Raw genomic sequence first — 15379 nt, forward strand, 5'->3', positions numbered from 1 at the left:
CCCACACCGTAGCACGTAGCAGCATAGCCTTTATGTCATTATTATAGATGACATCCCACACCGTAGCAGCATAGCCTTTATGTCATTATTATAGATGACATCCCACACCATAGCAGCGTAGGTCATTTACTAAACCACTGGCCGTGTTTGAGAGCATCAAATCCATGCTGCATTGTGGGTAAATGGTGACTGGCTGACTGATTTATAAATAATAATGAGTAGTTATTTATGATGTAAGGTGATTTGTAGATCAGTCAGTCGCCTGCAGTGTCGAACCAGCCCAATACCAAACCAATCAGGTGGTTGTTCGATGAAATGAATCTCCAGACGTCATTGATGACGTGCTGCTGATAAAGTGATACGGGCATCAACACAAAAAAAGTTTACTGCTTTCAATGCAGTGATTCAATTCAATTCAATGATACCTCCGGTATCAAACATAACATCCATGTCGAAAAGTTGACCAGACAAAAAAGATCAAAATATATCAAATTAACCTGAAGATTTACTCAATGTCCCCCTCTGGTGGCGAAGAAGTATAATACACCTAACTAACAAAACCGGGCTGGTAAACTGGCTGGTGTTCATGAGTTTATAAAACATGTACTTTATACATTTGTCATAAATGACCTGCATTGATGAGACACACAGTGTGGATGAATGATCAGTAGTCGACAGGGTAAAAATAGCACTCCTAAAGAAGATGCATTTTCCAGTTAGATACCAACTTGAAAGAGGGAACTTTAGCATAAAACCCACATGGAAAACAGAGATTTGGCAAGTAACATATAAAGAGAGGCTTATTTGACGCCAAACCAACAACAGTAGTTACTAAAACATAAATTGCTAATGTATGATTTAAAAGGTGGATTTTATGATGTAATGTCAAATTTATATATTTCTATCCCGGGACTATTCCATTTTGAACTCACCCACAGCAATTCTCCATAAATCTGCTGTGGATTACCCAGAATCCCGAAATAAATTAATACATATGTGATCATTCAAAAACATAACTGGTTGTGCTTATAGGGAACCAGATCGTGAACACAACTAAGTTACTAAGTCTTTAACCACACTGTATTGTTACACTGGTGAGTAAAAACTCATGCTTCCTACACTAACTTTTTGTCTGAACATTATAATATATATTTTACGTCACACTAGCGTCATTGTCTTAAAGTCGCACATCTCCATCGCAGTCAGAGGTTCAGACTGAGCGTTACCCACTCCAGTCAGCTGATATCGGTGTGCGATTATAAGGCAATGCTGTTAGTGTGACGTATAATCTAGTGGATGGAACGCAATGCTGTTAGTGTGACGTATAATCTAGTGGACGGAACGCTTCTTTCAGCAGCAGCAACAGTTAGTCCGCCACCTCGGTAGCTTGCTAGCCAAAGTAGCCGAACCCATAAAGCTCTTTAGACGCTTTAGTGTATATTAGCCACTGTATTTTAAACCCTTGTCTGTCGTCTAGTTGGTTAGTTATAGTATTTAATTTCATATTTACGGTGCTGTTGTTATTATTCAGCTAGCGGGCTGGTTAAGTTAGCATTAGCCTAGCTAGCTAACATCTCCGACCATGAGTTCACTAAATTACTCTCTTCCTGCTGAAGAAGAGACGGTCTGTTGGACGGAGAAAGAAGCTCTCATCAAAGAGGAGGAGGAAGAGAAGGATGTTACAATACAAAAACAAGTAGAGGGTGAGGTTGTTACCCTGAAAGAAGAAGAGAAAGACGTTTCAGTGAAAGAAGAGGAAGACGTTACAGTGAAAGAAGAGGCGTTCAGAGTGAAAGAGGAGGAGGGTGTTACAGTAAAAGATGAGGAGGATTCAGTTTTTGAAGTGAAAGCGGAGGATGGGGAGTTTACAGTCTCATCGGAAGAAGAGGAGGAAGAAACTGGATATCTGGGCCCGATTTCCCAAACGCAAGTTAAGGCATCCAGTGGTTCTAAAGATGAACTTAGCCATAAGATGGTTTTGAGAAACCGGGCCGTGATTACCACTGGTAAGTACTGTCTTAAATACAGAGGTACAAACTCTGCAGTTGTTGAACTGATGTTTGGTGTTAAAAGGGAAATCTGCAATAGCCATTGATTGTTGGAGAATATAACACATGCCTCATGAGCTTAGTTCAACTGTTGTTCCCCATCAGAACCCAAAATAAGCTTTTTTTACTCCAATGTTTAGAAACAATGTAAATCAACAGCCTCAACATGGTTAAAACTATAATGTTGATATCATGGATGGTCAGTCCTTGCATCCATAGGTCTGTCTATGAATTTGAGAGTAGTTAAATGTCTCCAGGCCCATCATCATCTTATTAGCAAAACAGTGGTGGAATGACTGCTTTGTTATTGTTTCAACTTCAGATTGGTTGATTGATGTGTGGCTTTTTTACAGGGACAACCTAGGATTTAAACAGCAACAAAATGGCTGCCAAGAGACTTGGTTTGGTAAACAGCTGAGGGATGGGGGCTGGAGAAATGTAACCACTCTCAAATTCATAGAGAAAGCTATTGTAGCAACCGTAACCCAACACCTAGCGATCTCGTCAAGAAGTTCAGACATCTTGGTGTAACAGTTATAAGGTGTTGGCTTGACAGTCGCTGGACCCAGGTTTGAGTTCAGCTCAGGGCAACCCCCTGAATTCACTACACTATGAATACAAGGACTGGCCATCCATGATATCATAATGATAGTTTTACCAGGTTTCTAGGATATATAGTATATTCTAGAATTCATCCATGATGTCATAATGATAGTGTAACCAGGTTTCTAGGCTATATAGTATATTCTAGTATTCATCCATGATGTCATAGTGATAGTTTAACCAGGTTTCTAGGCTATATCGTATATTCTAGAATTGCCAGTGTAGATTTCCTGTGGAGGCTAATTATTAGAGCTGGTGATAAGTCATTGTATAATATTCAGCCAATTTTTTTTTATGCCCTTACATTAAAGGTAAGACATACCTAGATTCAATTACATTCATGAATTGGTTTGAAACCTTTGTTTTAAACCCTTCTCTAAGTTGGTGCCTTGACGGATTTGTAAGAAATGGTTTGTCATGAAACACTATTTACTTATTAATTTGAATGTAACCTTTATTTAACTAGGCAAGTCAGTTATGAACAAAATCTTATTTACAATGACTGCCTACCCCGGAAGACGCTGGGCCAATTGTGCGCCGCCCTATGGGACTCCAAATCACGGTCGGTTGTGATACAGCCTGGATTTGATCCCGGGTGTCTGTAGTGGCGCCTCAAGCCCTGAGATGCAGTGTCCTCTGCGCTACCTGGGAGCCCCAAAATCATGTTCTAGTGCTGTCCCCAACTAAAATACATCTTGGTCAACCAAGAGTCATCTGTTCTTTCTACCAATCGCCCCATGTGTTTTTATAAAATCTATATGTACTGAACTTGTTTGATGCTTTAAGCACGCTGTTTGATTAAATAAATTATACACACAAATGACTAAAGGGAGCCAGTCATCAATATAACCTGACTAGAGGGAGCCGGTCGTCAACATAACCCGACCAGAGGGAGCCGGTCGTCAACACAACCCGACCGGAGGGAGCCGGTCGTCAACACAACCCGACCGGAGGGAGCCGGTCGTCAACACAACCCGACCGGAGGGAGCCGGTCGTCAACACAACCCGACCGGAGGGAGTCGGTCGTCAACACAACCCGACCGGAGGGAGCCGGTCGTCAACACAACCCGACCGGAGGGAGCCGGTCGTCAACACAACCCGACCGGAGGGAGCCGGTCGTCAACATAACCCGACCGGAGGGAGCCGGTCGTCAACACAACCCGACCGGAGGGAGCCGCTCGTCAACATAACCCGACCGGAGGGAGCCGCTCGTCAACATAACCTGACCGGAGGGAGCCGGTCGTCAACATAACCCGACCGGAGGGAGCCGGTCGTCAGCATAACCTGACCGGAGGGAGCCGGTCGTCAACACAACCCGACCGGAGGGAGCCGGTCGTCAACACAACCCGACCGGAGGGAGCCGGTCGTCAACACAACCCGACCGGAGGGAGCCGGTCGTCAACACAACCCGACCGGAGGGAGCCGGTCGTCAACACAACTCGACCGGAGGGAGCCCCCTCCCTCTGCTGCTGGACTTCGTAAATTCTTTCGTTCTGCTCCTGAAATTTTCAGTAGTAGACTACACCAGCAGTCGGCAACCTTTTCCAGTTGGAGTGACAATTTATCTGACCATTTCTACCAATCTGTGTGCCAGTTATGATTTTCATATGCACATTTTACTGGAACAGTTTCATTTAATTTGTAATAGTATCTCAAAATGATTGTCTGTGATTAATCTACATTCTGTCTAAATGAAAATTATACAAATCTAAATAACTTTTATTGCCATTGCCAACTATGTAAAAAAATAGCCTACATAAAGCCAACAAATAAAAACATTGCATTCTGCAGGTAGAAAATATCCTGATAAAAATAAATATCCTAGAAATCACATTGGCTGCACATGGCCTGTCTGCGACAAACTTGAAACATTGTATCAACTATCAACTGGGTCAGGAAACTCGGGTAGGAAGCTTGCAACATTGTATAAAATATTCCAGGCCCTCAGTTTCCTGCTCCAGTTCTGGACAGTAATCAGGTATTTTATGACATTTCCACTGGATCAGAGCATTACATTTGTCCCTTTTCTGCTGAGTGGTTATCGTAAGAGCAAGAGCTGTAAATATTTTACGAAAATACTTTGAGGAACTATTGTCATTCGCAATTGATTTTGATTAGACTTTGTTTACTTGCTGTTTGGAGGTGAAGAAAAAGTTACTTTGAGAAGCTCCACAACTCATTAGTGGTGCAGCGTTAAGACAATCAGAAATACTATCAGACATCCCCAAATGGGCACATTTATAGGTCTACATTTGTGTGCAGGCCAGATAGATTAATCCTACTTCTATATGGGTAATCAGGTGTGCGTCCTTACTCAACATTGACAGGAGTGTTTCAAACAAAAGACAATGAATAAATTGACAAAACTGACGCATCTTGCTTGTAGGGTCAGGTCTGGGTGGTCTGCCAGGGGACGTTTCATTTCGTATCCGTTTGGGTCGGTTGGGGGATGATTGTATTTCCCCATAGTATGTTGTACCGAAGTTGACCGACTGAAAGGGAGTGTAACTTTGATTATAATTACTATTCCCTTAAGGAGGGAATCGAGGTTCAACACCTGTTTGTCCCCGCCCTTTCCTGGGTTGGTGAAGAGCGGCATTACATTTTAAGGAATAAATCCAAGCCTCACTCTCATCACCTGTGGACGGTGGTGCTTCCAGCGAGGCGTGGATTTAATAGTATGTTGTACCTAGTTTCCCTCCTTCAGGGAACAGTAGTTATAGTCATAACGTTACGCTTGTCATATGATGAACTTCAACTTAAATAAGGGATCTTGCTGTTGGACAGTTTTTTTTTGTATTCTGAAATGCACTCGAACTAGTGGCTCCTTATGTTACGCTGGGAAAACAGTTTTCGTGGGCACAGAAATACTAAATAATTTCAGAGTTTGCTAAATCCAATGGTTTTTAACTGAGTCATCTTGTAATCCAAGATGGTGTAGCATTAAGACCTGTTTGTTGTAAATGGTATGTATTTTTTTTGTCTTTTTTTGTATATATTGCAATATATTTAAATCTTTCTCCATTTTTTAATTAAATATACCTTCCGGCAACCCGCCTCACCCAATATGATACGGATCTGCAATTTTTTTTTTTTGACCTTATAGCTAGAACCTCCATCAGAAGCTAGCCATCAGAAGCTAACCAGCTAATGAGCTACTAGCTATTTAGTCATTGTTAGCCACTGCTAGCGGCCTTTACCTTTTTAGCTGAGACACCAGCCGCTTTTAGCCTGGATAACACCTGGCAGTCTGCACAGCGCGATATCAACCCTGAGCATATCGGACTGTTTTTCTCCACTACATCACCGTATTCCTGCCGTAAGTTCTGGACCATTACACCGGATAATCGCAGCTAGCTAGCTGCCACCGAGTGGCCCAGCCCCTAAGCTAGCCTTGAGCCAGGCCCATCTCCCGGCCTGCTCAGTGGACCCTATGTTCACTCGGCTACACAGCTGATGCCTCCCAGACTCTTCACTAACACGACTAGAAGCCACTACATCACCGGATTCCTGCCGTAAGTTCTGGACCTTTGCAACGGATTGGCTACAGTGGCTAACACCCTTGTCCCGAAGCTAGCACCAGTTAGCCTCGAGCCAGGTGCATCTCCCGGCTAGCAAACAAAATTACTCCAGCTACAATACCTCTTTTGCCAATTGGCCTGGACCCTTTGTCGACACGGAGCACCGCCGATCCATCACGACTGGTCTGCCAACGCAATTCCGTCCGATGTGCCCTCAACCGGCCTTTGCCAGACGTCGGTGACGCCCTTGTCCCGAAGCTAGCACCAGTTAGCCTCGAGCCAGGCACATCTCCCGGCTAGCGTAGTAATCACTACCTAGCGGCTTCCCTGGTTCATATATTGCTGTTCACTGGACCCTATGATCACTTGGCTACATAGCTGATGACTGCTGGACTGTTCATTCATCACGGTTCTCCATTTTGTTTATTTTGTTTATCTGTCGGCCCCAGCCTCGAACTCAGGCCCTGTGTGTAGTTAACTGACCCTCTCAGCCCATTCATCGCCATTTTACGTGTTTTTGTTGTTTTAGCTGATTAACTGTTGTCTTACCCGTTGTTGTCTTATCTAGCTCTCCCAATCAACACCTGTGATTGATTTATGCCTCGCTTTATGTCCCTCTAATGTCAATATGCCTTGTATACTGTTGTTTAGGGTAGTTATCATTGTTTTATTTTACTGCGGAGCCCCTAGTCCCACTCAACATGCCTCAGAGAACTCTTTTGTCCCACTTCCCACACATGCGGTGACCTCACCTAGCATAACTGGTGCCTCCAGAGATGCAACCTCTTATCGTCACTCAGTGCCTAGGTTTACCTCTACTGTACCCACACTCTACCATACCCCTGTCTGTACATTATGCCTTGAATCTATCCTACCACACCCAGAAATCTGCTCCTTTTATTCTCTGTTCCCAAAGCACTAGACGACCAGTACTGATAGCCTTTAGCCGTACCCTCATCCTACTCCTCTGTTCCTCGGGTGATGTAGAGGTTAACCCAGGCCCTGTGTGTCCCCAGGCGCTCTCATTTGTTGACTTTCTGTAACCATAAAAGCCTTGGTTTCATGCATGTTAACATCAGAAGCCTCCTCCCTAAGTCTGTTATACTCACTGCTTTAGCACACTCCAACCTTGATGTCCTTGCCGTGTCTGAATCCTGGCTTTGGAAGGCCACCAAAAATTCAGAAATTTCCAGCCCCATCTACAACATTTTCCGTCAAGATAGAACTGCCAAAGGGGGAGGAGTTGCAATCTACTGCAGAGATGGCCTGCAAAGTTGTATCATGCTTTCCAGGTCTAAACCCAAACAGTTCGAGCTTCTAATTTTAAAAACGAATCTCTCCATAAATAAGTCTCTCACTGTTATAGACACCCCTCAGTTCCCAGCTGTGCTCTGGACACCATATGTGAATTGATTGGCCCCATCTATCTTCAGTTTGTTCTGTTAGGTGACCTAAACTGGGATATGCTTAACCTCTCTAGGAGGTGTGGGACGCTACCGTCCCACCTGGCCAACATCCAGTGAAATTGCAGAGCGCCAAATTCAAAAACAGAAATACTCATTATAAACATTCATAAAACATACAAGTGTTATACATCAGTTTAAAGATGAACAGTTACCAGCCAAGTAGAGGAGTTACACAAGTCAGAAATAGCAATAAAATTAATCACTTACCTTTGATGATCTTCATATCGTTGCACTCACAAGACTCCCATTTACTCAATAAATGTTAGTTTTGTTCGATAAAGTCTCTCTTTATATCCAAAAACCTCAGTTTTGTTCAGTAATCCACAGGCTCAAAGGCAATCACAACATCCAGACGAAAAATCTGAATAGTATCAGTAAAGTTCGTAGAAACATGTCAAACGATGTTTATAATCAATCCTCAGGTTGTTTTTAGCCTAAATAATAGATAACATTTCAAAGGTAAACAAGAACGGCGCATTCTGGGACACTGAATGGTTCACTCATTCGGAGTGGTCTTACTCTGTCAATTTTCAGAATACAAGCCTGAAACAATTTTTAAAGACAGTTGACATCTAGTGGAAGCCATAGGAAGTGCAATTTGAGTCCTAAGTCAATGGAATCTGTATAGGCAGTCAATGGAAAACTACAAAAATATAAAAATCCCACTTCCTGGATGGATGTTTCTCAGGTTTTCGCCTGTCATATCAGTTCTGTTATACTCACAGACATTATTTTAACAGTTTTGGAAACTTTAGAGTGTTTTCTGTCCAAATCTACCAAGTTTACTTTGGGCACGCTTTTCATCCGGAGGTGAAAATACCCTAGTGAGGTTAACACCCCCGCCGTCCTACAATCCAAGCTAGATGCCCTCAATCTCACACAAATTATCAAGAAACCCACCAGGTACAACCCTAAATCCGTAAACATTGGCATCCTCATAGATATTATCCTGACCAACTTGCCCTCCAAATACACCTCTGCTGTTTTCAATCAGGATCTCAGTGATCATTGCCTGCATCCGTTATGGGTCCGCGGTCAAACGACCACACCTCATCACTGTCAAACGCTCCCTAAAACACTTGTGCAAGCAGGCATTTCTAATCGACCTGGCCCGGGTATCCTGGAAGGATATTGACCTCATCCTGTCAGTAGGGGATGCCTGGTTGTTTTTTAATTGTAATTTCCTCACCACCTTAAATAAGCATGCCCCTTCAAAAAATGTAGAACTAAGAATAGATATAGCCCTTGGTTCACTCCAGACCTGACTGCCCTCGACCAGCACAAAAACATCCTGTGGCGTACTGCACTAACATCGAATAGTCCCCGCGATATGCAACTTTTCAGAGAAGTCAGGAACCAATACACACAGTCAGTTAGGAAAGCAAAGGCTAGCTTTTTCAAACAGAAATTTGCATCCTGTAGATCTAACTCCAAAAAGTTTTGGGACACTGTAAAGTCCATGGAGAACAAGGTTCCTAAAGATTGGAAAGCTGCCGCGGTCATCCCCCTCTTCAAAGGGTGTGACACTCTAGACCCAAACTGTTACAGACCTATATCCATCCTGCCCTGCCGTTCTAAAGTCTTTGAAAGTCAAGTTAACAAACAGACCACTGACCATTTTGAATCCCACCGTACCTTCTCCGCTGTGCAATCCAGTTTCCGAGCTGGTCACGGGTGCACCTCAGCCACGCTCAAGGTACTAAACGGTATCATAACCGCCATTGATAAAAGACAGTACTGTGCAGCCGTCTTCATCAACCTGGCCAAAGCTTTTTCGCCTCTGTCAATCACCGTATTCTTATCGGCAGACTCAATAGCCTTGGTTTCTAAAATGACTGACTCGCCTGGTTCACCAACTACTTCTCAGACAGAGTTCAGTGTGTCAAATCGGAGGACCTGTTGTCTGTACCTCTGGCAGTCTATGGGGGTACCACAGGGTTCAATTCTCGGACCGACTCCTTTCTCTGTATATACCAACGATATTGCTCTTGCTGCGGGTGATTCCTTGATCCACCTCTACGCAGACGACACCATTCTGTATACATCTGGACCTTCTTTGGACACTGTGTTAACAAACCTCCAAACGTGCTTCAATGCCATACAACACTCCATCCGTGGCCTCCAACTGCTCTTAAACGCTAGTAAAACTAAATGTATGCTCTTCAACCTATCGCTGCCCCCCCCCCTCCCTCCGTCCAGCATCACTACGATTCTGACATAGAATATGTGGAAAACTATAAATACCTATGTGTCTGGCTAGACTGTAAACTCTCCTTCCAGACTCACATTAGGCATCTCCAATCCAAAATTAAATCTAGAATCGGCTTCCTTTTCCGCAACAAAGCCTCCTTCACTCACGCTGCCAAACATACCCTCGTAAAACTGACTATTCTACCGATCCTTGACTTCGGTGATGTCATTTTCAAAATAGCCTCCAACACTCTACTCAGCAAACTGGATGCAGTCTATCACAGTACCATCCGTTTTGTCACCAAAGCCCCATATACCACCCACCACTAGGACCTGTATGCTCTCGTCGGCTGGCCCTCTCTACATATTCGTCTCCAAACCCACTTTCTCCAGGTCATCTATAAGCCTTTGCTAGGCCGCCTTCCCTCAGCTCACTGGTCACCATAGCAACACCCACCCGTAGCACACGCTCCAGGAGGTATATCTCACTGGTCATCCCCAAAGCCAACACCTCCTTTGGCCGCCTTTCCTTCCAGTTCTCTGCTGCCAATGACTGGAACGAATTGCAAAAATCGCTGAGTTTGGAGACTTATATCTCCCTCACTAACTTTAAGCATCAGCTATCTGAGCAGCTTACAGATCGCTGCAGCTGTACACAGCCCATCTGTAAATAGCCCATCTAACTACCTACCTCATCCCCATGTTTTTATTTACTTTTTTTGCTCTTTTGCACACCAGTAATTCTACTTGCACATCATCATCTGCACATCTATCACTCCAGTGTTAATTTGCTAAATTGTAATTACTTCACTTCTATGGCCTATTTATTGCCTTACCTCCTTACTCCATTTGCACACACTGTATATAGATTTTTCTATTGTGTTATTGACTGTACTTTTGTTTATCCCACGTGTAACTCTGTTGTTTTTTTGTCGGTCTGCTTTGCTATATATATGAGAAATATACAAATAAAATCTTTACTTTATTGACAACACCCAAATGGATACTGTCATTAACGTGGTTCTTCAATAATTACTTATAATTCTTCAAACATATTAAACAGGACATTCAAACAAGCCTTACAATTATAATCCAAAGTAGTGTGAAATGCACTCATAATCAACCTGGAAATAGAGGTTACTCCCCGGAGTTTTCCCCCATTCACATTCAGAATACATTGTGAAAAACTAAAAGCTTTGCTCACCATTTTTGCTCCAGGCAGATATACTACATCCATAACTAGTGGTTTCCTCATTAGCAGATATACTACATCCATAACTATCGGTTTCCTCATTAGCAGGGAGGTGTTTCTGCAATCAAATTGTGTGCGCATCGCCCTTGTTCCGCAATTTTATTAAACACAGAAAGGGGCCAATATTGGAGACCAAAAGTCGTCTGACACACTGCTTAGAGTTTCAACAACATGAATAACTTATTTCTAGTCTACAATCATCGATTTTACTACTAAAATATGACTATTCTTGCTCATTTTAAGACAATTGTCAAATAATTTTAACATTCATTACAAACGTCAATTGTTGTACAACATCATGGCTACGCTGTTGGCATCACCTTTTACAGTGGATTTCCACTGTTGTGGGCCTTTAATCATCTGACTTTGTTGTTCACACAGGAGAGATACGGGACTATCGTGGATCCTCTGGGGAGCCTCAACAACCTCATTATGCTGACGAGGCAGAGAAGAGTCTCTCCAGATCAGAACACCTCAATAAACACCTGCAGAGATCCACAGGGAAGAGAACTCACTGCTGCTCTGACTGTGGGAAGAGATTCACCTCATCAGGCATTAAAATTCATCAGAGAACACACACAGGAGAGAAACCTTATAGCTGTGATCAATGTGGGAAGAGTTTTAGTCAATCTGGAGATCTGACAGTACACCAGAGAACACACACAGGAGAGAAACCTTATAGCTGTGTTCAATGTGGGAAGAGTTTTGGTAGATCTTGCCATCTGACTCAACATCTGATAATACACACAGGAGAGAAATCTTATAGCTGTGGTCAATGTGGGAAGAGTTTTACTGCATCTAGCAATCTGACTATACACCAGAGAACACACACAGGAGAGAAACCTTATAGCTGTGGTCAATGTGGGAAGAGTTTTACTGCATCTAGCAATCTGACTATACACCAGAGAATACACACAGGAGAGAAACCTTATAGCTGTGTTCAATGTGGGAAGAGTTTTACTGCATCTAGCAATCTGACTATACACCAGAGAATACACACAGGAGAGAAACCTTATAGCTGTGTTCAATGTGGGAAGAGTTTTACTGCATCTAGCAATCTGACTATACACCAGAGAACACACACAGGAGAGAAACCTTATAACTGTGATCAATGTGGGAAGAGTTTTGTTACATCTAGAAATCTGACTTTACACCAGAGAAGACACACAGGAGAGAAATTGAATAGCTGTGATGAATGTGGGAAGAGTTTTACTACTTCTGCCTATCTGACAGTGCACCAGAGAACACACTCAGGAGAGAAACCGTATAGCTGTGATCAATGTGGGAAGAGTTTTACTACATCTGGCTCTCTGACTTTACACCAGAGAACACACACAGGAGAGAAACCTTATAGCTGTAATCAATGTGTGAAGAGTTTTGTTACATCTGGGCAGCTGAATGTACACCAGAGAAAACACACATAATAGAAATCTTATAGCTGTGATCAATATGGGAAGAGTTTTACTCAGTCAAACAACACCAGAGAATACACACAGGAGAGAAACCTCTTAGCTGTGACCAGAGGTAATCTGATAAAAGATCTCTGACTTAACATCAGAAAATACATGAAGCAGTTGTTTCATGATATCAATTAATTAATGTCACAATGTAGAATGTTTTAACATTGTAGTAGGAGTATTTTAATGATGTCACAATGTAGAAGCCTAAATGTTTGTCCCCTGTTCTATTGATTTCAGCATGATATGGATATTAGCCTCAGGGGGAAAATCCAGGCTCTGAATTGAATGAGTACTATTTATGTGATTTAGTAAGTACACATTATTCCCAGATTCAGTGTGGTTTTTGAGCTGCTAGTTTTAACAGGACGTGCAACCTCATCTCCCTCCTGTCACATAAATGATTTTAGCATGATATCGATGAGTTATGACAATAAGTGTTGCGTTCCTTTGTTTAGCGACCCCTACATTTAAATGCATTCCAACATCACGTACAACCTGATTTCCCCCCTAATATATTGACATTGTTGCCCTTCTTTTAGAATAGCAGGGTTCATTCTCAGATGTGCCAACCCAAATGTACTAGAGCATGACATTGGGGACTGGGCCCCGATCCAACAACATGCCTATAGAGTGATCCCTGAAAAGAGAGAGAAGCTCCGCAGTGAGGTGGAAAGTTACTACAGATATTGCAGGAGTTTCCTCTTGAAATCAGACACGTCCGTGTTAAGGACAACTTGGGTGCTGATTGTCTCAAGAATGGGCAGTCAAAAATATTTGTGTTTTGCGTTTAGCCAGTGCATTGCCATGGATCACAATTTATTTTGACTGCACGGTTTTCGGTATTGGAGATGAGTTTTGTTTGGGCTCGTTCCAAGGGGACGAGAGTTCTAGAAGCGAGTGGGTTTTAGGGAGACGAGAGTTCTAGAAGCTAGTGAGTCAGTTTTTTGAATTCTATAAAAAGAAAAAGGAGAAAAGTTACGATTGTATATTATTATTTAGAAATGTTTTTTTTTCTTGTTTTTAATTGTTGACAGCCAGTAGACACCATGTTTATATTGGTGAAGCATTGTAGTTGATTATAATGTGAAATGGAAGTTGTTTTCTGTTGGTGGTGAGCAAACTTGTCCAACAAAAATATAGGATATATTTGTTGTCTTAAGGGGGAAGGTGTTACAGGCTTTGGTTTTTCCATTTATGTTTTGAGGTTGGACTTTATTGCGTATAGCTCGTTAGCACGTAGGGCGTACCGATTGGTGTCACCTTGTTAGTCAGTATGTGTTACACCTGTGCTGGCTTGTCCATCTCGTTAGTGGGAAGGTGTTTCACCTGAGCTGGTCCAGGTTCTATTTAAGAGTGTCTGGCCCAGTGCTCCAGTTGTCTTGATAGATGTGGAGAGTCAACACCTTTAGTTGCTCCACCTTTTTGGTTTGCTTCCTGTCTTTAAGTTTATTGTGGGTTTTTCTTTTGTTTGCCTCTTGGGCAGATTTAGTGGGTCTCATGGTGGGTGTCTTTTAGGTCCCAGTTGTTGTTACTAGTCAACTTTCAGAGGACACCCTCATAGTGTCTTTCAGAACCCCTCCTAAAAAGTTTAGTTTTTCAGTTATTCAGTTTTTTATCCTCTTATGTTTGTGTATTAAACATTTGTTTATTTTCATAGTTTTTTGTTTTTTCCTGTGTTTCATGTCTGAAATGTCTGAAACAACAAATTAACCCAATGACTGACCAATCAACAAACTCTTTGTCCATCTTAGTATGAAAAACAGTATCAATCCCACATTTCCAGCCTGCTGAAGGCGTGGTGGAGTGGTAAACACCACCCCCGGCTCTACCAGAGGCTTGAGGTGGTCTCCCACAGCTCTGCTTATGTCATGTCCTGTGTCCTTGCTGTTCCATTTCTTGACTGCCCCTGCAACACAGAAAGAAACATATTTAGTCATATTATATAAAACACTCAAAGTAATGATATGGAGCATCTATGGCCTCAGTTACACCTGGCACCTAAATGTGATTTCTGTCATCCGATCACTCTAAGCTCCATTAGGTTCAGATCTAACAGGATGAGCCTTTGACGCAGTCAGGCCACCAAATATGCATAAGCAATGTAAAGAGATGTGGGGGAAAGTACATTCTACACAAATTACCTTCATAATATCAAAGAACAAATGTGTGTGCCTGAGGGGAAATTAACTTTCATACGGCCAAAGGGGGTGAGAAAATTGCACCAGTATCAGTGGACAATTTGCACTAATGTAAATAAACATGGATGATGGAACATATTACCTTTTGCTGACGTGATGAACCGCTAAGGGGACATAATATTTACCATCTAAACCATGTGTGACCTCTCACCTCTCTGGCTGTAGAAGTGTTCTTCCTAACCAGTCCCTCAACAGCTCTCTGACTGAGCTCCACCCTCACTGGGTCTTCAGAGGAGAGGAGGGATGGAAGGATGAATGGATCAGTCAGTCAATAAAGTGTAGAGCTGCTGTCTGTGCTCTGACAAAATCACTATTTTAGTAGTTCATTAAAGTAAATAAGGCTTTATGACTGCTGAATACCAACTATCAATCACTTAGATCATTTATTTTCAGGTGGAGATACATCCTTGGGAAGTCCCTAGCCCGTTGAAGTTGACATTTAAATGGTTAAGGTTAGGGTTTAGGGTAGGGATGTCCCAAGGATCCCGGATAGCATTGACCATTGTGCATTCTTCTGTCTCTTTTACATAGCAGGTGATGGGTTCTGACTTCTGAACTTGAAAATATGAAATATCCTTATTATGTGAAATTGAATGAAACAATAATGTATGTTGATGCTAATATGATGTACAATATTCCAT

The 15379-nt window shown here is 42.5% G+C and overlaps 1 protein-coding gene across 1 annotated transcript; it reads left to right on the forward strand.

Moving 5' to 3' along the window:
• Window positions 1-1343: 1343 nt before the first annotated feature.
• LOC139548543 (zinc finger protein ZFP2-like) lies at window positions 1344-15376 on the forward strand. Its single transcript, XM_071358251.1, has 2 exons — window positions 1344-2006; window positions 11462-15376. Exons 1-2 carry the CDS (start codon window positions 1583-1585, stop codon window positions 12502-12504), a joined length of 1467 nt encoding a protein of 488 aa, XP_071214352.1. The 5' UTR covers window positions 1344-1582; the 3' UTR covers window positions 12505-15376.
• Window positions 15377-15379: the final 3 nt, after the last annotated feature.

This window comes from Salvelinus alpinus, chromosome 2 (assembly GCF_045679555.1).
Source record: "Salvelinus alpinus chromosome 2, SLU_Salpinus.1, whole genome shotgun sequence".
In the NCBI taxonomy this organism is placed as follows: domain Eukaryota; kingdom Metazoa; phylum Chordata; class Actinopteri; order Salmoniformes; family Salmonidae; genus Salvelinus; species Salvelinus alpinus.